Source organism: Meriones unguiculatus, chromosome 7 (genome assembly GCF_030254825.1).
Source record: "Meriones unguiculatus strain TT.TT164.6M chromosome 7, Bangor_MerUng_6.1, whole genome shotgun sequence".
Classification (NCBI taxonomy): domain Eukaryota; kingdom Metazoa; phylum Chordata; class Mammalia; order Rodentia; family Muridae; genus Meriones; species Meriones unguiculatus.
The window spans coordinates 35504065-35527000 of NC_083355.1; the positions used below are offsets into that span (position 1 = coordinate 35504065).

Sequence of the window (22936 nt, forward strand, 5' to 3'; positions counted from 1 at the left end):
TTTATGTTGTGTTTTACCTGCAAGTATGTCTGCTACATGCCTGGTGCCCATGGAATCCAGAAGAGATGGTCAGATTCCCTAGAACAGGAGTTATAGAGGGTTGTACAGAAAATGGAACATTGGTACTTCCCGAGGAAAAACAAGCGCTGGTAACCACTGACCAAGCTCTCTAACCCAGTCTTTTTTTTTTTTTTAAACTAAATAAATGTCTTGTTAGATTTTTTTTGAAGTTGCACATTAAAAATACAAAGAAATACAAAGTTCATGGTAAAAATTCTTCTGACCTTTATCTTCCACTCTCCTCAGAGGCAATGCTATTAAATGCTTGTATGTTTTTCCCAGTTTATGAAGCTGGACCAAAAGTATAGTTTTCTCCAGATCTCTGTTTTCTAGTACATTCTTTCTTATGTCCTTTGATAGTCACCATTGAGAAGCGTAATCATGCAGTAATTTAAGGGCACAGTTTGTGAGCCCAAGAAAGGAAAATGTGGAGAGCAACAGGTAAATTCAATTACAAGTTACAAAGTTACATTGCTAGGAATTACATCCTGACTCTGCCACTTGTTAGTTGTGTAACTGAGGCAAGTTAGTTAGTGCTCTATACCCCAGTTTTCACAGAAGGGGGGAATAAAAATTTATTTTCTGCAGGTTCTGTAGTCTCACTGAACTTTGGTTTGGTTTGTGATGACTTGCCTACTCTCTCCACAAATTACATATAATTTTGTTTCAACAACATGAGAACATTTGTAAAATGATAGAACACTTCCTCATTCCTTCATTTTGGCACCTAAACTATAGATTTGAACAACTTAATATCTGTAACTTAATATCTGATAATGTCATTCATTTATTATTGTATTTTTTTTTAATTAACAAAAACATTCCCTGCTCTATAGAACTACCTGACTCTTCTAGATGATGAGGATCATAGGTTGGAATATTTGAAAATCCAGGATGAGCAGCACCTGGTTATTGAAGGTACGAAATGGAAATGTGCTTCTACATGAGATGGAAGGCGGTTGTGGTTGTGGTGATGTATGTCAGGGAGGGTTTACTTTTGTTTTGGGTTTTTGGTGGTTTGGTTTGGCTTGGTTTGGTGTTTGTTTTGTATTTTTAAGACAGGGTTTCTTGTAGCCCAGTCTGACTTTGAACTTCACAGAATAGATGAGGGAGACCCTTGACTTCTGGTCCTCTTACCTCTGCCTCCCAAAGAATGGAATAAATAGTTTTAGTTTAGGGTAAGACTTTTAAGAATCACTCACTAGGAGTCCCATTTTACAATTTTCTCAAGATAGTTAGCATAATATTTTTTATGTTAAAGAAGATCCACTGAACTCCTAGTGTGTTTCTTACTTACTAGATTGTTTCACAAGAACAGTGATCTGTCTGTATGTAGCCTTAGGCTGACCAAGGAAGGAAAATGTGGGTGGCAACAGGTAAATGCAGTTGCAAGTTAAGAAGTTTCATGAAATTTTCCAACCACCACTTTGAGTTTCAGTGAGGATACCAATATTTCCCCCATTACTGGGGATTACACCTAGGATCTCATGCACGTGAGGTAACTACTTAGCAACACTCCCAGCTCCCCTCTTAGATTTCCATCTCCATCAGCACTGCCCCCCACCAACAATGCTGCTCCTGCACCCACCCAGAATTTACACATTGCCACATTCATATGCCAAAATTGTGGTGTCTTTCCTCATAATGTCTCATGAAAACACTGCTAGTTGCATGTAATGAAATTAGTAGATTACTTCAATCAGTGATTTTCATATTTTTGTTGTTTTGAGTTTGGGAAATTTCACTATCTCTAAGCTTTAATTATTTCTGTAGATGGTTAAATATAATTTTACTTCAAGTTGGTAATTTAAGTAGTACCGTATTATTTGAAAAGTCTTCAATACAAAGAATAAAAATGGACGAGCTATAACAACATGTATGTGTGAAGATGCAGTGATAAAATCCTTTACTTTGTATACTAACCTAAAAAAAGAAAAATCAATGGAAAAAAGAGAGTAAGGGACTAAAGATGTAGTTCAGTTAATAGAGAGCTTGCCCAGTGCAGGCATTTGATTCCTGCGTCACATAAAACCAGCCAGAGTGGTGTACACATGTAACCCCAGCCTCAGGAAGTGGAGGCTGGTTATCTTTGACTACAGGTAGCAAGTTTAAGACCAGGCTGGGCTACATGAAACACTCAAAATATAAAAAGCATTGGAATGGTTTCAGAGCTAGTTACTAAAATATCATACTTACTATTTTTTAAAGTTCTGATTTAGCAATAACTTTTTATCAAAGAAACTGAGTGAATATAAATTGTTTGGATAAGAATTTAATACATTTCAATTGTCTTTCCAGTACGCAACAAAGATATGAGCTGGCCTGAAGAAATGTCCTTTATAGCAAACAGTAGCAAAATAGATAGACATAAAGGTGAGTAAATGTATTATTTTTACAGACTTTTTTTGTTATAGTTGGAGATATTCTCACTATGCCATCTAGGCTCTAGGATGTGCTTGAATACTTGATCTCCACTGCCTCTGGAGAGCTGAGATTACAGGTGTTTGCCATACCTGGCTTAGAGACAGTTTTAAACTTATTCTTTTTGTTCTTATTGAGTAAACTCTTACCAAGTTATTTTCCAGGTTTTTTTTTTCTAACTGGAATTAATTTTTTGTTTTGTGTGTTTGTTTGTTTGTTTGTTCGTTTGTTGCGACAAGGTTTCTCTGTTGTTGTCCTAGACTCACTTTGTAGGCCAGGCTGGCTCCAAACTCATGGCGATCCACCTGCCTCTGCCTCCCTGAGTTCTGGGATCAAAGGTGTGAGCCACCTCACCTGGCTACGCAACTAAATGGTTTATATACCAGATGTGGTGATACACTTTTGTAACCTCAACTTTTGAGAAGAGTTAAGTTCAGATCACCAACACCCATGTAAAAATTCAGGCACTGTAGGACATACTTGTAATCTCAGCTCTGGAAAACAGAAATAGAAGGATTCCTGGCCAAAAGCCAGGCCAGTTAGTGAGCTCCAGGTTCAGTAGGAGACTGTCATAGAAAGTAAATGGAGATACTGTTTAGGAAGAGACCCATGTCAACCTCTCATCTTCAAACACCACATATGTACACATGCAAAAAATTATTCACATGTTGTTGATTTGTTTTGTTTTAAAACAGTGTTTTACAGGAAATGGTGGGGTGGATATGACAAATACATTATATATGTATATACCTGCCTTTGCCTCCCACCACCACCTGGCTTTTTTTTTTTTTTTTTTTTAATAAATTGTTTTAAATTTCTTTTTCTTTTTAAATCTAAGATTTTTTTTTTTTTTTTTTTTTTTAAGGCTACATGATTTTTCCAGTGCAGCCTCCCTAGTGCTAGGATCATAGGTGTGTACAACCACACCCAGCATAAAAACATGCTTGGAGAACTTAGTTCTGGAGTATTTTTCTTGTTGTCTTAAACAAGGTCTCATACTGAACTCCTAATCCTCCCGCTTCCATCTCCCAAGTATTGGGATTATGAGAATGTGCTACCATGCCTAGTGTAAGATACCAATACCACAACAATTAAAAACAAGAGATTAACACCATTTATCTGACTAAAAGAACTTTAAAATTACCATGTTGAGAAGCCAGTGTAATAACACATGCCTATAATGCCAATACATGGAAGGTTAATGCAGGAGGATGTGTAGTTTGAGGCCAGCCTCTGATACTCAGTAAGTCTTTATCAAAAAAGAGAAAAAATATAGAATAACTAAATTGAATACAAATAACCATTCCACAGCATATTGGTATAGCTAGGCTTTTGTCTTATATTATTTGTTGCAGTTCCCACAGAAAAGGGAGCCACAGGTCTGAGTAACCTGGGAAATACATGCTTCATGAACTCAAGCATCCAGTGTGTTAGTAACACACAACCACTGACTCAGTATTTTATCTCAGGGAGACATCTTTATGAACTCAACAGGTAATCTTTTTTGACCCCCTAGCAGTTTACCTTCTGTAGCTTTGATCTGAATCCAGTATTGCTTAAATCCCCCTTTCCTTTAACTTTAAGAAGAAAATGTTGTTTCATTGCCTCATTGAATATGAAATAAGGGCCAAGGGGTCTGACTCTTGGTAGGTAGTTTTTGTGCCCACATAATTGTGAATTATGGAGGATCATTGACAACAAATTTTCCTCTCAAATTTCTAGGACAAATCCCATTGGTATGAAAGGCCATATGGCTAAATGCTATGGTGATTTGGTGCAGGAACTTTGGAGTGGAACCCAGAAGAATGTTGCCCCATTAAAGCTTCGGGTAAGCAGACCAAAATACTATGAAAATATGTAATTCTCTAATGGTTTTTTATCACTTTTATTGTACTTTTTCTCTATTTAGCTTTTTATCTTTCACTAAGTATAACCTAGATACCCAAATATTTGTATGTGTTCAAATGAAAAATACTTTTGTGTATGTAGTAAAAAGTAGGAAAAGACCAAAGAAATAGTCCCTTTTTTTTTAATTTTTATTTTTTAGATTTATTTATTATTTATATAGTATTCTGCCTGCATGTGTGCCTCAGGGCAGCAGAGGACAGCAGATTTTACTATAGATGGTTGTGAGCCACCATGTGGTTGCTGGGAATTGAACTCAAGACCTTTGGTAGAGCAGACAGTGCTCTTAACCGCTGAGCTATCTCTCCAGCCCGAAATAGTCCCTTTTTGAGATTACAGATTTACCGTCTGATTTACTTGAATGAAGAGTAAACCCTTTTGGTACTCCTTGACTGCTAGTATAGGCCGCCTAATTATACCTGATAGTTTTCTTGTTCTTTAGCATTGCTAAATCATTTGTAAATCTTGATAGTTAAACCGTGTTATTTATCCTCTAACAGTAAGAGCTGAGATGTAACAAGACAAGAATAGGTAACTAGAAGCAAACAAATAGACTAGGAAATCTTTTAGTGTGAGCAGTTGCCATTTTACTATTTTTATAAATACAAATTCATAAAATAAATATCTGTGTAAATAAAGAACTGTTTGCTTCGATGGTGTCTTAGGGTTTTATTGCTATGATGAGATATCATGACCATGTCAACTTTTATAAAAGAAAACATTTTTATTTGAGGTGGCTTACAGTTCAGAGGTTTAGTCCATTATTGTCCTAGTGGAAAGCAGGGCAGCATGCAGACAGATATGTTGGAGAGGTAGCTGAGAGTTCTACATCTGGATCAATAGGCAGCAGGGAGGAGAGGGAGTGACACTGGGTCTGGCTTGAACTTGTGAAGCCACAGAGCCCACCCTCAGTAACACATTTTCTCCAACAAGGCCACACCTTCAAATAGTGCCACTCCCTGTGGGCTTTTGGAGACCATTTTCATTCAAACCACCAAAGATGGTGGTATCGAACTGGGAAATATCATTGCTAAAATGCCTCTCATTTTTTTGATCATTTGAGATCAGAGTTAGAAAGAGTAAACTCTTATCCAGAATTTGTTTGCTGAAATAGAGGATGATTAAATATTGTACCATTTACTTTTCTTTCTGATGCTTATAATGATTGAATTATAGAACCTGGTCATTCCAAATTTTATAGAATAGGAAATAGTGACAGTTACTTCTCATTTTTATAGTGGACCATAGCAAAATATGCTCCCAGGTTTAATGGGTTCCAGCAACAAGACTCCCAAGAACTTCTAGCTTTCCTCTTGGATGGTCTTCATGAAGATCTCAATCGAGTACACGAGAAGCCATATGTGGAACTAAAAGACAGTGATGGCCGACCCGACTGGGAAGTAGCTGCAGAGGTTTGTTAGTTTTGAGTGTCTGTTGTTGTTTCCTACTACTGACTAAGCTGGCCACCTGTCTCTTTCTCCCTCTCTTTTTTTAAATGCCTTTTCGTGGGTAAGCTGGGCAGTGTGTGTGTACAATGTACAGGCTAGAGGTTCATGTTGGATGTTACCTGTGTCCCTCCTTTTTGAGATGGTGTCACTTACTGACGTTCACTGATTAGGCAGACTGCTTAGCCAGCAAGCTCCAGGGATCCTCCTGTCTCCACCTCCCCAGCCCTGGGAATGCAAGCATGCACCAAGACCCCAGGTTAACATGGAATCTGCTTTTTTGTTGGTCAACTAATCCTGAGTGTGTGGCTGCCCTGGGGTGTGGTTAACATACCCAGTGTCACTCCATTTAAGAAAACTAATTTTGAGCCTGGCAAGGTGGTGCACTCCTGTGATCCCAGCACTTGGGAGGCAGAGGCTAATCTCTTGTGAGTTGAAGGGCAGCCTGGTCTACAAAGTGAGTTCCAGGACAGCCAGGGCTACATACAGAGAAACTCTGTCTTGACAAAAGAAGGAAGGAAGGAAGAAAGGAAGAAAAAGAAAAAAAAAAAAAAGAGAAAACTAATTTGATTCTTCTAGAAGCTATCAGCTGCAGATAGCTTTTTGATTGGAGGTTGGATTTTGTGCCCTCTTCCTCTTCTTTGTGCTAGGATGCTATCTGGTTTGAACTTGGGCGGGTCTTGTGTGTACACAGTTTCTGTGAGTCTGTCTGTGCGTCCAGCCCTGTTGTGTCTGGAAAACACTTTTGTTTTTGTTTCTTGTTTTGTTTTTTTGATTTATCTTTCACCTCTGGCTTGAGGGGAGGGTTATTATAAAGACATCCTGTTCAGTAGTGAGCTCTCCAGAGCCTTTCACTCTCTGCATGTTGTCCAGTCCCTGCATGTCTTAATTCCCATCTACTGCAAGAAGAGGCTTCTCTGATGAGGGTTCAGCACTGATCTATGGGTATAACAGTGTGTTGTTAGGAGTCATTTTGTTATGTTCATTTAGTAGAAAATTAAAGGTTTTCCTGTAGGACTTAGGAACTATCTAATTTCAGATTCTTGGCCCCAGTAACATTGTCAAATATAGGTTCCATCTTAGGGAGTCTGCTTTATATCCAATCAAAGGGTGATTGGTTACTGCCAATTCATATGTGCCACTATTGCATGAGTGGGTATATCCTGCAAGCAGATCCCTGTTATAGCTCTCAAGGTTCATAGGTAAGACTGATTAATTTTCTTTTCCTGTAGCGTATGTCGTGTCTTCCAACACTATAAACACAAGTCAGTAAAGGTGAAGCTCAGTTTCTCCATGTCCATTGACATAAGTATGTGAGATCTTCAGCATTAGAGCTTTATCATCAGGTTGTGGAGGATAACAAATAGCAGTGGCAATAACCTGTAATATTTGGGGAGTCTATGGGATCCCTTTGGCCAACAATTTAAAAAGATGTAACATATTCCTAGAGCCTAGGGTTTTATTTAGTAGTATATGGTGTGTAGTTGAATCTCTCTATGTAGCCCTCACTGTCCTGAAACTTGCTGTATAAACCAGGATGGCCTCAAACTCAGAGATCTGCATATTCTGCCTCCAGAGTGCTAGGATTAAAGATGTACACCAACCATACCCTGCTTGGTTTTGAGTTTCTTATGAAAGTGATAAACGCAATGTTTTGACCACAAATGTATGTGGCACAACTTAATTTTAAAAAGAGTGTTCTGTGGTTATGGTTTAAATCCAGTATACTAAGCCATTATTTTTAGATTGTATTGTAAGGCTTATCTTTTGAATTTTGAAAATAAAATTTTGTGATTCTTTTCCTTGATAGGCTTGGGACAACCATTTAAGAAGAAATCGATCAATTGTTGTGGACTTGTTCCATGGTCAGCTAAGATCCCAAGTGAAATGCAAGACATGTGGGCATATAAGTGTCCGATTTGACCCTTTTAACTTTTTGTCTTTACCACTACCAATGGACAGTTATATGCATTTAGAAATAACAGGTAGGTCACAGATCTCTGAAAAACTGATGCATTTTTTTAATTTGATAGCCTGAATTCATAGTTATGTGTATGCAATGAGTTCTCATAAATATGAGTAGTCGGCATGTTATAATCTAGCACTTCCCATTAAGGCACAATTTCAGGATTCAAAAGTTTGGAGCATGAGCCTGTTCTTGTGCTCATTGATGCTTTTCTTAAATTCCATACATGGCAGAGACACTTCAAAAACTTGTAAAGCCAGTCAGACTTATCAGGGGAAAATAAAAAAAATTCTTAATTTCACTAAGTATTATTCCTAAGTTTTATTTTAGCATTTACATTATAAAAAATTGCAATCTAAAATATTTTTTATTTGCAAGTCAGATCTATCTATTATGGTATATAAGACTTTCGTTGTAACGTACTTTTTACTAATAAAGGTCTTTTTTTTTTTTTTTTACTAGTTATTAAATTAGATGGTACCACTCCCATAAGATATGGGCTAAGACTGAATATGGATGAAAAGTATACAGGTTTGAAAAAGCAGCTGAGTGATCTCTGTGGACTTAAATCAGAACAAATCCTTCTTGCAGAAGTGCATAGTTCCAACATAAAGGTAATATTAAATTAATTGCTCTTTCTAGGAGATCTGATTTTATCATTCAGTGAGAGGTTTCTCAGTGATTTCAGTTATTATGTTAATGTCTCAGCTATTGTTCTCTGGCTGGGCTCCCACAGTCCACAACACCCTCAGCACTACTCTCTTCTTGCTCATACCAGAATGGCTGATTAAGCCCTGCTTAGAGTGTCCAACTGCTTTTCTTATCCAAAGTTCCAAAGTCCACCTTCCACCAACAAGCAGCATGGTACACCCCACACCACGGTACCAGCTTCTGTCTTAGTGTTTTCTTGTGAAGAGACACCATGACCAAGGCATTTAATTGAGGCTGGCTTACAGTTTCAGAGGTTTAGTCTATTATCATTGTGGCAGGGAGCATGGTGGCATGCAAGCAAATATGTTGCTGAAGAAGTAGCTGAGAGTTCTACAACCTGATCAGCAGGCGGCAGGAAGAGCAAGAGTAATAACGGGCCTGGCTTGGGTTTTTGAAACCTCAGAACCTAGACACACTTCCTCCAGCATGTCCCCACCTCCTAATCCTTCTCAAGTAGTATCACTCCCTATTGGCTAAACATTTATATACATAAGCTTATGGGAGCCGTTTTTATTCAAACTACCACACTTAAATAATCAAGGGAGATAAAAAAAAAAAAAAAAAACAAAACAAGGGCCAGAGAGAGATGGCTGAGTGGATAAAAGCACTTACCCCCAAGTCTTGATGACCTGAGTTAATTTTCTAAGACCCACATGGTAGGCAGAAATGACTCCTGACACACACACACACACACACACACACACACACACACACACACAAAAACAGAGCAAAAAAAAATGTGTCCTTTAATCCCAGGAGGGGCGGTAGTAGGCAGACAGATCTCTGTGAGCTTGAAGCCCTTCTTGGTCTGCATGGTGAGTTCTAGGCCAGCCAGAGCAACTTTGTCTCAAAAAAAAAAAAAAAAAAAAATTGCTATACATAGAGATAATTTTTCTTTTATCTAAACCTATTTTTTTTTTCTTTCTTGTTTTTTTTCTTTCTATAGAATTTCCCTCAGGACAACCAAAAAGTTCGACTCTCAGTGAGTGGATTTTTGTGTGCATTTGAAATTCCCATTCCTGCATCTCCAGTTTCAGCTTGTAGTCCAATACAAACAGGTAAGATATAGTTCCTTCTCATGATAATTATTGGTAAACAATGGTCTAGGGCCAGCAAAGTAGCTCACCTGATAAGAGACTCATAGCCAGGCCTGATGAACTAAGTTCAGACCTCCAAACTCTAGGAGAGAACTGACTCCTGTAAATTATTTTCTGTCCTCTACATGCATGTGGCGGCATGTGCTTGTACACACATATATAAATGTTGTAAACATTAGTCTAAGAGTTAAAATATTTTTTATATGTGTTGTGCTCAAAAGAATTTTTTTTAAAGCTTATTTATTATTTATACAGCATTCTGCCTGCAGGTCAGAAGAGGGTACCATTATAGATGGTTGTCAGCCACCATGTGGTTGCTGGGAATTGAACTTAGGAACTTTGGAAGAACAGCCCAGTGTTCTTAGCCTCTGAGCTCTCTCTCCAGCCCCCCCAAAAGAATTTTTGAGCCTAGGAAAAAACCCTTTGACCGGAGATTTTTATAAGAAAAAAATTTTTTAATGTATAACCCAGGTTGGCTTTGAACTCATGATCCTCCTGCCTCTACCTCCTTCAACAAATCATATTGGTGTGTGCCACCACAACTGGCTTGAAAGAACTTTAATAACCATTTGACTCAGATTTTTCTTTTGATTGATGGGGAATCTAAAATTCAGAAACAGTAAATCAGCGAAGTAGGTAGCTTTTTAGCTCATAAACATGCAGTTAATAGTCATATCTCTTTTAATTCTTTTTGTAATGATAAAGTGGCACAGATGGTATGAAAAGAACATAGTACCAGAAAAAATACAAGCAATTAATTTAGTTAAATAGGAGTATGTCTGTCTAGTTATTACACATGCTTTAATACGATTGGTCACTCAGTCCTTTTGGCTTCATATACTTTGTCCTTTTATTGTGGTTCTAAGTGTGTAACCCTAAGGTTTTTGACATGCTAGGCCAGTGCTGTGCCTCTTGGCAGTCTGTTGTGTAAGAGTATTTTCCCAAGGAGATGCAACATACATAGATTCACTTACCCCAAAAGGTAAAACCATGACAGAGCAAAAATAATGACTGCACCAAAGTCCGATTTGGTGAACCGGTGAGTTGGGCTGTTAACGAGTGTATTTGTGTGGGGTTGCTTACAGAAGCAGTGTTGACTCAAAAAGCAGCTGCAGCATCACCAAGAAGCCCACCCTAGCCCTAGTGAAGACTCAAGAACTCTGTATCCCTGAGCTCTGCACAGCTTGAGGTTTCTCCCACAGTCTGAGAAGTCTCTACGCTTAGTAGCTTAGATGTTCAGCCTCCTTCCCCTCACTCCCTGTTTCCATTAGGCTGCAGAGTGTCCTTCAGGAACCTCAAGTTTTCACTTTTTCACACGTGACATTTTGTTTGTTGCCTGATTTTTCTGAGCCTGCCTTTGCTCTTGGAGAATGTTTAAATCTGGAAGAAAAATGCTATGCAACATAGTCCTTGATTTTTGAGACAGTATAACACCGTATCTCAGTTTGCCCTGGTCTTATGTTTAGTCTGAGATCTCATATTTATGATTTTCCTGCCTCTGGGTTCCAAGTGCTAAGATTACAAATGTAAACCGTTACGCTCAGGGCTTCTTCCCTGCCAGCTTACCATTAGGTTAATCCTCCTGTAATAAAGGACTTCATAGGAAGCGAAGCGCCTCTTGCTGGCATGTGTCAATGAAGGTGATGGTGAGTGTTCTCTATTTAGAATGTCACTGTTGAGTAGGACTTTGCAGTGATGGAAACTATCATCTCTCTCCTCTAATGCAGTATCCATCAGTTACATGGGCTATTGAGCTCTTGAAATCTAGCTCTTTAGACTAAGCATTAGTCACTAAGAGAATACGTTTTTATCTTAATTTTCATTTAAAAATTAACAGCTGGCTTACAGCCAGATTGGATAGAATATTTTGAGAGAAATGGAGAATTTTAGAGGAGAGGAAGGGGAAAAATGAATGTTAAGAATGTTTGTACACCACATACTCATGGGATTGCTATAGAAGCTCTACTTAACAATTACTGTAGTTCTCTTTGTTTGTCCTTTAGTCATAAGTGTAAGCTATAAAAATTAATTCTAAACTTTAAATTTGCTAAAAAATTTAGAATTGTTACTTGGTCTATGAGTTTTCTCTGTTCTGAATTAGGAGAGTATATACTGTCAGTGTTCAAGACTTTCAAAATACTTAAAAAAAGAACAAAGATGATGGTGATTCAAGATTATGATTCTGTGCATATCTCTGAATTTATAGATTGCTCCTCTTCTCCATCTACAAATGGACTGTTCACCTTGACTACCAATGGGGACCTGCCTCGACCCTTATTCATCCCCAATGGAATGCCAAATACAGTTGTACCGTGTGCAACTGAGAAGAATGTGACAAATGGAATAGTGAATGGTCATATGCCACCTTTTCCTGATGACCCCTTTACAGGCTACATCATTGCAGTTCACCGAAAAATGGTTAGTTAAGTATTGTGTAGCTGCTATTGGTCTTGTCAACTCTCATTACTGAAATTCACCTATTTTGTTTCTTCTACATCTTTAACATACTCATTATATCATATGCTTATGTAAGTGGTAGAACCAGTATTCTGTGTCATATGTGACTGCCATTATATGAAATGGCATTCCTTATTGTATGCTAAGTGGCAACAGAATGCTAGGTGAGGTGATGCATACCTGCAATCCCAGCACTGGAGAGGCTGAGACAGGAGAATCATGAGTAGGAGTCCAAGCCCAGTTACATAGCAAGTTTCAAGCTAACCTGAGCTAAACATGAAGACTGTGCCTCAGACATACAAAAAATAAAAGAGTACACTGGATAGCCAGTACACACAAGTACTGCTTTTTTTTTTTTTTTTTTTCTAAAATATGTCACATTGTTTTTTGGAGGACACAAGAATGTTCCTAGACAAGTGTTTGTACTTCCTCCCTTGCTAAGCCCCTTCCATTGAAGGCTAACTTAAAAAAAAAAAAAAAAAAAAGTAAGACTGGAGAGATGGTTCATTGGTTAAGGGCACTGGCTGCTCCTCCAGAAGACCCAGGTTCAAACTCTAGTACCTACATGGCAGCTCATAACCTACTTTAACTCTAGTTCCAGGGGATCTAATGCCCTCTTCTGGCCTCCATAGGCACTGCATGCGTGTGGTGCATGCAGGGAAAATACCCCCACACACAAAATAAAAATATTTTTTTAAGGTGTAGAAAGGGAAGGTTGATAAGATGTCTTAGTGGTTATAGCATTTGTCAGATAAGCATGAGGACAAGACAGAGTTTGGATTTCTAGAAACTGTGTAAATGCCAGGTGGGGTTCTTGGAAGACTTGCCATTTTTAGGTAAGAAAACAGACAGGGAATCCCCAGGGCAAACTGCCTAGCAAGACTGGCTGTATCAGCAAACTCAAGGTTTAATTACAAGAACCTCCCTCCATGAACTGGTATAAGAATCATCAAAGATTGTTTCCAATATCAACATGCACACACATACATGAAAAAGAAAAAGACATGAAAACTGATCAGTAAGTTATTGGGACATAGTGGCAACTGACAAAAGAAAGAACAATTAGGCTAGTAACTGAGCAAACTATATTGTGGCTCTAATTCTGCTACTGAATAGCCAGTTGAGCCCTGTTGGCTTTGTTATCACTTTATAAAATCAAAGAGTTAGAATGATGTACACATTTAATCCCAGCACTCAGGACGTAGAGGCAGGTAGATCTCTGTGAGTTTGAGACTAGCCTGGTCTACATGGCAAGTTTCAGGCCAGCCATGGCTACAAAGTGAGGCCCTGTCTCAAAAATAAAATAAAAAGTTGGGTTGCTAGGCTATTTCTTTTTTACGATTTATTCATTGTATATCCCAATTGTATCCTTCTCCCTCAACTCCTCCCAGTCCCACCTTCCTTCCCCCTTCACCCCTATCCCCTTCTCCTAGTCCACTGAAAGGGAGAGTTCTGCTCTGCCGTCTGCCCCTAGCTTATCAGGTCTCATCTGCCTGGATCCTCTTCCTCTGTGGCCTGGCAAGGCCGCATCACCAGGGAAAAGTGATCAAAGAACAGGTAATGGAATTCATGACAGAGGCAGCCCCTTGCTAGGTAATTTCTAAGAACGATTAGGTACCCCTGCCCTGTTCACCGTGGGCCTAGGGGGTGTTGTTTAGTAGTAGAGTCCTTGCCTAGCCAACCAAAAAGTAGAGAGGGGGAAAAGGAGAATCAATGACTGAAGGCTCTCAAATTCTCATTTATTATGTTTACTGGCTAAAATGTACTGCTCTGCTCATATAAGAAGAAAATAAAAGTTATCAGTGCATACCTGTAATCTCAGCACTTAAATTGCTGAAACAGGATGATCTTGACTTCCAGGCCAGCCTTGGCATACATAGTAAAACTATTATTTCAAACACAAAAACAAAACAAAAAAAAAACCCGTTGGCTGGAGAGATGGCTCAGCACTTAAGAGCACTAGCTGCTCTTCTACAGGAGGACCTGGGTTCAATTCTCAGCACCCATATGGCAGCTCACACCTGTCTGTAACTCCAATGGTCTTCTGACACCCTCACACAGACATACATTCAGGCAAAACAGTAATGAACATAAAATAAAAATAAATTATATACATATATATATATATAATGTTTAAAGGAAAATTAGGAAGGAGGAGAAAAGAAAAGGAAATAAGCTTTTGTGGAGAAACAAAATTAGTGTGTTTAAAAAAAAAAAAAGCAAGTACAATGTTTAGGATGGGCTTAAACCAACCAACCAAAAAAAAACAACAACAAAAAAAAGTACATTAATTCTTTAATTACATAACAAGAAAAATGAAATTATAGATGAGGTACTGTGTTAATTTCCAAGGACTTTTTATAACAAATTAAAGCAAACTATGGTTTAGCTGAAATTTCTTTACAGTCTAGAAACCAGAAATCTGAAATCAAGGTACCAATAGAACTGGCTGTCTCCAAAGACCCAGACATACATGTAGGCAAAATAGCTATAAGACAGTATTTTTAATTTTTTTTTTAATAACAAAGGAGCTGAAGTAATAGCTCAGTGGGTAAGAGCGCTGCCCGCTCTACCAGAGGACCTGAGTTTGATTCATATCACACACACACAGTGGTCCACAGCTGTCTGCAGCTCTATCCCCAAAGGATCTGATGCCCTTATCTGGACTCTGCAGGCACCAGGCCACTTGTGGTGCACATACATACATACATTGAGACTAAAATCACCATACAGATGAGTAAACAAGATGTTAAACAAAGTAATAGTACTTTAGTAATTTCTTTACAGTCGTGAGGATTGTTGGAGAGTAATTCCTTTAGAGTCAGGAATAAAGGTGCCTGCCATGCAAGCCAAGTGATCTAAGTTCCATGTCATGACCACATAAAAGTGTAAAACGAGGTCTGGAGAAATAGCATAGCTGTTAAGAACACATATTGCTCCTGCAGAGGACCTGAGGTTATTTCCCATCTCCACATCAGGTGGCTCACAAGCACTTGTAACTTCAGCACCAAGGTATTATGCCCTATTCTGGACTCTCAGGGGCACATGATCTCACATGTATACAAACCCATATAGGCATATAAACATAAAAATGTTTAAAAGTTATTGAAGTAGGGAGCCGGAGTGGTGGCTTAATGGTTAAGAGTATGTACTGTTCTTCTGGAGGATGTGAGTTCAGTTCCCAGGACCCATGCCAGGCAGTGCACAGCTGCCTGTAACTCCAACTCCAGGGATCTGACACCTCTGGCCTCTGAGGTCATGTGTACATATGTGGTGTCTGTGCGCGCATACACACAAACACAAACACACACACACACACACACACGATTCAAAGCAAATAAATTACCTTTTTTTTTTTAAGTAATGAAAGTGGGAGGGGCCTGGAGAGATGGCTCAGAGGTCGAGAACACTGGCTGTTTTTCCTAAGGTCCTGAGTTCAATTCCCAGCAACCAAATGGTGGCTCACAACCATCTATGAGACGCAGTGCTCTCTTCTGGTGCACAGGCACATATGCTGTATAAATAATAAATTAATAAATCTTAAAAGAAAAGAAAGTGGGAGGAAAGGTCTAACTCTACAGAGTTGTCCTTTAATTTCCATACACATGCCATGCCACACCCACACAAACTTACACACACATACAGTAAAGATGAAATTTAAAGTCAGCACCTGGGCAAGGTGGCACACACCTGTAATCCCAGAACTTGGGGAGGCAGAAGCAGGCGGATCTCTGTGAGTTTGAGGCCAGCCTAGTTTACAAAGTGAGTCCAGGACAGCCAGGGCTGCACAGAGAAACCCTGTCTCCAAAAGTAAAACAAACAACAAAAAAAATTAGATCACGCTCTTGGATTAAATGAAAATATTTAAAGATGTCAGTTCACTGCAGACTTACTCAGAAATTGATTTAGTAAAAATGCTAAATGTTTGTAGGTGTTCATATAATTCTTTCCATTTTATTTTATGTGTATGGGTGCTTTGCCTGTAGTATGTCTTCACACTGTGTACATGCAGTGCCTGAAGAGGGTGTTGGCTCCCTCATGTGTGTCCATTTTTGTGTGTGAATGCCTTCATAAACCGATTGTGACATTTGGGAATAAAAAAAAACATGAAAAGGAACTAGAGAGCTGGCTCAGCAGTGAAGAGCGCTTGCTGCTCCTGGAGAAGAGTCACTTTTGCAGGAGATTCAGGTTCAGTTGCCAGCATCCAGGCTGCTCACAACTGACTGTAACTCCAGCTTCCTAGAATCCATTGTTCTTTTTGGCTTCCTTGTGTACCAGGCTCACATGTATGTGGTCCACATACACAGAACAACACATAAAATACAAATGAATCTTTTTAAAAAGAAAAAAAAGGATAGCCACGTGGTGGTGGCTCACGCTTTTAACTCCCAGCTCTTAGGAGGCAGAAACAGGTGGATCTCTGTGAATTTGAGGCCAGCCTGTTCTACAGCGGGAGTTTAAGAACAGCCAAGGCTACACAGAGAAACCCTGTTTCTAAGAGTAAAACATAAGGAGTGAAGCTACCAGATTGCAAATTCTTTTTACCAAACTAGTATGTAAGACAAAGGGGCAAATAGATGAGTGCAATAGAATGCATAAATCAAAAGCCTGTTTTTAAGCCACTGGACTCTTCTCTCCTCAGCCTCCTGAGCGCTCAGGTTATAGTATGAGCTACCATGTCCAGCTTGAAGGATCTTAGTTCAAGTATGTATTATAGCTAAGTTTAAGTGTCTAGCACCAAAATAAAATAAAATACATGCAGATTACACACCTATGATCCCTTCACTTAGGAGGTGGACACAGGAGCTGGAGTTTAATGCCATATTTGGCTACATCAAATTGGAGGACAACCTGGCTTACATGAGACCCTGTCTCAACAATAAGTAAATAGAACTCGGGAGGAGGCGGGTCAAAAGTTGGCAGTGCTTGCTGCACAATCATCACAGGGACCAGAATTTGGATCCCAGCAGTCACTGCATACACCTGTGTCCCCAGAGGGAAGTGGAGGCAGAAGCAGGAGAACCACTGGAGCTTCTGGGGCCTGCTGCCCTCCAGCGTAGACAGGAAAGCACAGGCCCTAGGTTCAGGAGAAGTCCTGCCTTAGAGGAGTCCACACACAAATGTGCACAGACTCACACACACATTCATACATAAACTATTTTATTATTCTAATTCATTATGTACACAATGTTTTGCTGGCATGTGTACCTGCAGGCCAGAAGAGGGCACCGATCTCATTATAGATGGTTGTGAGCCACCATGTGGTTGCTGGGAATTGAACTCAGGACCTCTGGAAGAACAGACAGTACTCTTAACCTCTGAGCCATCTCTCCAGCCCCATAAACTATTTTAAATAAGTAGTGTAACAGATCTACATTGAGTCAACAGAAATATAATAGCAAAGCATAAATTAGAAACAAAATTTATTGGTAGCTATATATAATTGGGAATACTAGGAAGGAAGTCTTTTACAAAATAATCTAGATCAACATAAGACCGGTTTTGAGAGTCTGGAAGGTTGGTTTGGTTTTTTGGTTTTGTTTTGTTTTTTTCCCACAATGGCTTTCTTCAGTATCCAGTATCCTAGTAATTATTTTGGCCATTGTCAACCTCTGGAAGGCTTTTACTTATTGGCATTCTTTCTAGAGAAAGACTAAGTATTAATTACTTAAAAAGAATGCACTTTATGATTTGTTGTGTGTGAGATCTATTTACTAGAAAAAAAAAATGTATAGCTTAGAAACTGAAATCCAAGCCAGGCATGGTAGCACACTCCTCTACTCCTAACACTCAGAAGGCAGAAGCAGGTTAATCTCTGAATTCAAGGCCAGCAAGGGCTACACAGAGGAAAACAAAAACAAAAAAACACCAAAACAAACAAACAAACAAAAAATCCAAAACCTATCTTGAAGGAGTGAGGGGAGGAGAATGAAGATGGATATAAATACATGTTAATTGGCAGCCTCCTTGGTCAGCTCTCTTCTCTTGTTTGTTCATGTAGATGAGGACAGAACTGTATTTCCTGTCATCTCAGAAGAACCGCCCCAGTCTCTTTGGAATGCCACTGATTGTTCCATGTACTGTGCACACCCGGAAAAAAGATCTCTATGATGCAGTCTGGATCCAAGTATCTCGGTTGGCTAGTCCACTCCCACCTCAAGAAGCTAGTAACCATGCCCAGGATTGGTAAGTTCTGGGGATAAACCAAGTCCTATAATTTCTAAATACTAAGAATAACTTCTATATCTGTGTTGTGATATAAAAAAATCTATTTTATATATCAACTAGCCATTGTAGTGTCTAATGATTTTTTTATTCTTTACTCTCATTTAAATTCCTCCTGCAATGTCTCAAGTAATACTCTTATCTTCTCTTGTTGCAAAAGTCAAAATTTCCTGGTGTGAGTTGTATCATCTCAATCCTCTGAAATTTAGAATAGGAGTGACATGTCTAGATCTGAACTCTGATAAAAACTCATGCCATATCATGATTCATTTGGATTGTGTTTATACTATGCCTTTTCAACAGGAAGTAATTTCATAAACCTAGGAGAAAGTGAACCTTTTCTGATTTCTTTGCACTCCTACTACCATTTTTTAAGATCAATAAATGTATTCACTTTGTGTAATTATTGAGATTTGCTGTCATCTCTCTCAGTTGAATTGCAGCTCATTTGTTGTTGTTGTTGTAGCAATGAGAAATTAGCTTCTGTGATAACAGTTAAAAAAAAAGTTATGTTCCTTATGGCAGAGTGTCTTTTGATATTAGGATATGAGGTTAAGGTTAAGTCTTCAACCTGCAAATAATTCATAAGCAAATTAGTCAATGGCTGTGTGATAATTGGGTAGGATTGAATTTGAATTAAGGGACCTCTGGGTGAGGACTTTCCTCTGGATTTAATACTAAATTGAGTATCAATTTTGAGAAAAAGGATAGGTTTCCATCATGAGCAATCGTTTGTGAATGATCATGTCCTTTTGTGAAATGAGGAACTCAAGAAGGATCAGATTTTGACAAGGACAGGAATCGAATTAAACTCAAGATTGCTGTTATGCATGTGGGAAGTAGATTTAAATGTTCTTTTCTGGAGATACAAGTGTAACCAATAAGTAAATATTTAAAGCCCTAAGATATGAGGGACTATCATTTAAGAGAGTAGATGTTAGCTAGAAAAATGTTTGATGCATTTCAACATCAGAGGTTGAAAGAGGAAGGGAAAGAAGCAGCCAGTAATGTCTGATCTGAATGTCAAGACCAAATGATTACATACCTTTAATCCCAGCACTCTGAGAGGCAGAGACAGAAGGACCTTTGTGAATACAAAGCCAGCCTGATCTACATAGCTAGTGCCAGGACATCCGGGACCTTATCTGAAAACAAACAAACAAACAAACAAACAAACAAAAGGAATGAATGGTTGACCAAAAGAAAATAACTGATTGTTCAGAGTCAGACTGAATAAGAAGACTGAACACTGCCTACTGTGTTAATCCCACTGAGTAAGAGTAAAGATCACTGACCTAAAATTTTAGTCAACTGTGCAAGCATTATTTTCTGTCAGCACGGTTATCTCCCTAAAGTGGGTTTTGAGGAAATGGCCTCAAACACAGGAGAAGGTGGGGTTTTTATCAACCTCAAAACTGTACAGTTAGGGTTTTTTTTTTTTTTTTTTCAAGGATTAGGGACTTTCCAGAGAAATTTTGGTTATATAGGAATTGGCTGAACATTTCAAAATTATTTGACAGTACATCTTATCAGGGTGGAAGTCAAGATATAAGGTATGGAACATGTCAAATTCCAGAAAATGGGTTAAGACATGGTCAAATTTAAATTTTATAAAAACAGGAATGAATTTCTTTGCTCTTGTAATAAGATAGTTTCTAATCTTAGGATGGAGTCAGGCTGGTCCATCACCTGCACTTCATAAAACAGTCTGTGCTGACCTCTATGAAGTGTGTTAGTTTAAGTAAAGGCATGGAGGTAAGAGTGGGTTAGAGAGAAAATGCTCCAGACATTAAAAGTTAGATGCTAACTTCACCGAACTGTAACTAAAATTACCAATGCCTCTGGTGTCCATCAAATGAATTTAATGAGTCACAGAGGCCAAAAGATTGAAACAACTCAAATGTTCATCAACAAATAATGGAAACAAAAAGTACTATATACATACTATGTACATAGTTCGCCATAAAAAGTAAGGAACCACTGATCGATGCTACAGCATGGATGAAGCTTGAGAAGATTACACTAAGTGGAGTAAACTAGACACAGTGGTATTAGGTGAGGATGGCAAGTTGGCTTAGCAGTATTAGTGCTTGCTAGCAAGCTTGATGATGAGTTTGATTCTAAGACTCACATGGTAGAAAGATAGAACTGACACCCTCAAATTGTCTTCCATACGTATGCCACAGCATGCACACATGCGCAGGCACACACACATTCACACACACACACAATCACAGGCACACAGAGTAATAAATTTTTAAGGACAAATACTTTATAAATTGGCCTGAACCCCACAGAGATCTGTCTCTTCCTCCCAAGTGCTGGGATTATAGCTGAATGGTTTTGCTCTTCAAAAGTAGCTATAAGAAAATACATAGAGACGGAAAACAGAGAACCAGGCTCTAGGGGAGTAGAAGGCGTTTAGCTACAAACACCTGTGATGACCAGCTTTTAAGGGGATTTTTAGCTAATACTTCTTGGTTAGTGTTAGTCCATGATCAGTAGCCTCAGTGCTTTATACCACCAATGGCAATTGGTGGGGAGTGTGCAATTGAACAACCTGCTTACTTCAAGGTGGTCAAAAAACAGGAGGGAAAAAAGGGCCAGTGACCTAACTTGTTCCACTAGGCCCAGATTCATAAAGCTTTCTCCACTGCTCTGTAGTACCACAGGCTGGGAATCCGGCCTTCAATATATGGTCCGTTAAGGGACTTTAAACGTCCCAACTGAAACTAAGCCTAGAGACTCATTCCCTTTTTCCCAGCTGCTTCCCAGGCTGAGACAATGAGATAGCAATTTTAAGACTTTCCTCTACTAGAATGAATTTGAGCAACCTGGGCATCTTAGTGTGAGATCTATCTCCAAATGAAGAAAAGGAGTCCTGAAGATGCACCTTAGTAGCCCAGTGCCAGCCTAGCACACACAACACCCTAGGTTTAATCCCTAGTGCTGAAAACTGTGTGTCCACCTGTAACCAGAGGGATAAGGTTATTTTAGCTCACTAGGGTGCTCTATTAGGGTGCGCCTGATTATTTTTTATTCTTTTGTTTGGATGCCTTGCCTGCTGTTCACTTGCTTTGAACATGCCAATGGGCAGTAAGGTCCATCAGTAGTCTTTTGGGTTATCTAGAACGATGGGGAGCTTCTGTACCAGAGACTCAGGAGGCAGAGGCAAGTGGATCTCTGTGAATTCAGGAGCATCCTAATCTACAGAGCAAGTTCCAGGACAGCCAGGGCTATGTAGAGAAACTAGAAAAAGAATACAGTGAATTATAGAGGCCATCTGGATGGGTTATGGATGTTACTCAGTTGGAGAGGGCTTGGCCTAGCATACAAAAGACTCAGGATTCACTCTAGAGCATTATTAAACCAGGTGTACTGGTGCACACTGTCATCCCAGCAGGGGCATACTGCTGTGGAAAATAAACTTTCCCCAGAGTACTTTTAAGAACTTTCAAACCAGAAACGCTTCTTAAGACTTTGGTGTATTTCTTCTTCCAGTGATGACAGCATGGGCTATCAATATCCATTCACTCTCCGAGTTGTACAGAAAGATGGAAACTCCTGTGCCTGGTGCCCGTGGTATAGGTAAAGTCTCCTTCTATAAAAGCAATCTCTGTAGACTCAGTTTCAAACATAATACTTTTCTTGTAAGAATTGTGAATAATGATAAATTTGAGAATTGTCCATCACGTCTTTGTGAAATCCAGATTACAAATTTGTTTTCCAGGCATGTAATTTTACAGATTTCATTCCACCCCAAAGTCATAACCTATGATAAACATTTTCATTCTAAACTTCCTTTTTTCTTTTGTCTTTTTTGATTTTTCAAGACAGGGTTTCTCTGTGTAGCCTTGGCTGTTCTGGACTCAATTTATAGACTAGGCTGGCCTTGAACTCATAGAGATCCAGCTGCTTCTGCCTCCCAGAGTGATGGGATTACAGGCGTGTACCACTGTGCCTGGCTACTTTTGTCATTTTGAAATAATCTCATTTGTGTTGCCCAGGGTGATCTCTGAATCCAGGGCCTAAGTGATCCTCCTCAGCCTCCTGAGTACCGTGACTGCACTCATGCACACATTTTTATTATTAGTCCAAGTGTTCTTTCTGAGCTAGAAGAACATAATCTGTTTACTAGCCTTGCGGGTTATGGTTCCTGGGGTTTTACAAGTGTTTGATGGGTCATTGTTGTACAGCAGGGGCAGTATCTGATAGGGAACTATACTAGACATGACAACAAGCAAAGGACAGACATGACTGTCTGTCCTTGCATCTGCTTTCATAAATTTGTATACATATTTACTTAAGGTGCTAGTTTACAAAGAGCTAAGCCTTGTTATTCACACACTCATCTTGCAGCACTGTGGAAATGAAGTTAGAATTTCCTTCAAGTCAGTTTATGTCAAATAGCAGCTTGTTTCTGCATCATTTCACTCACCTTGAAACTCGTATCTTTCTGTATGTTGACAACTGTTAAATGCTTTTAGAAAACCAAAGACTTGAAGTTATAGACATGATTCTTGAAACTACTAACTTATATTACTCTATTTATCAGATTCTGAAGTTAGAATTTGACAAATTATGAAGCCAAGAGAAGTATGAAAGAGTATTTTTAATTCATTATTGTTTATCCCCCCTGTGAATGCTTT

The 22936-nt window shown here is 39.0% G+C and overlaps 1 protein-coding gene across 1 annotated transcript in view; it reads left to right on the forward strand.

Moving 5' to 3' along the window:
- Positions 1-22936, forward strand: part of Usp32 (ubiquitin specific peptidase 32) — a 135759-nt gene that overhangs the window by 91483 nt on the left and 21340 nt on the right. The window contains exons 18-28 of the mRNA XM_021648365.2: positions 897-978; positions 2359-2433; positions 3837-3975; positions 4204-4309; positions 5625-5798; positions 7642-7816; positions 8260-8411; positions 9455-9566; positions 11812-12023; positions 18064-18248; positions 21789-21875. Of these exons, the coding sequence (XP_021504040.1) occupies positions 897-978; positions 2359-2433; positions 3837-3975; positions 4204-4309; positions 5625-5798; positions 7642-7816; positions 8260-8411; positions 9455-9566; positions 11812-12023; positions 18064-18248; positions 21789-21875 (1499 nt within the window). The remainder of the gene's footprint in view (positions 1-896; positions 979-2358; positions 2434-3836; positions 3976-4203; positions 4310-5624; positions 5799-7641; positions 7817-8259; positions 8412-9454; positions 9567-11811; positions 12024-18063; positions 18249-21788; positions 21876-22936) is intronic.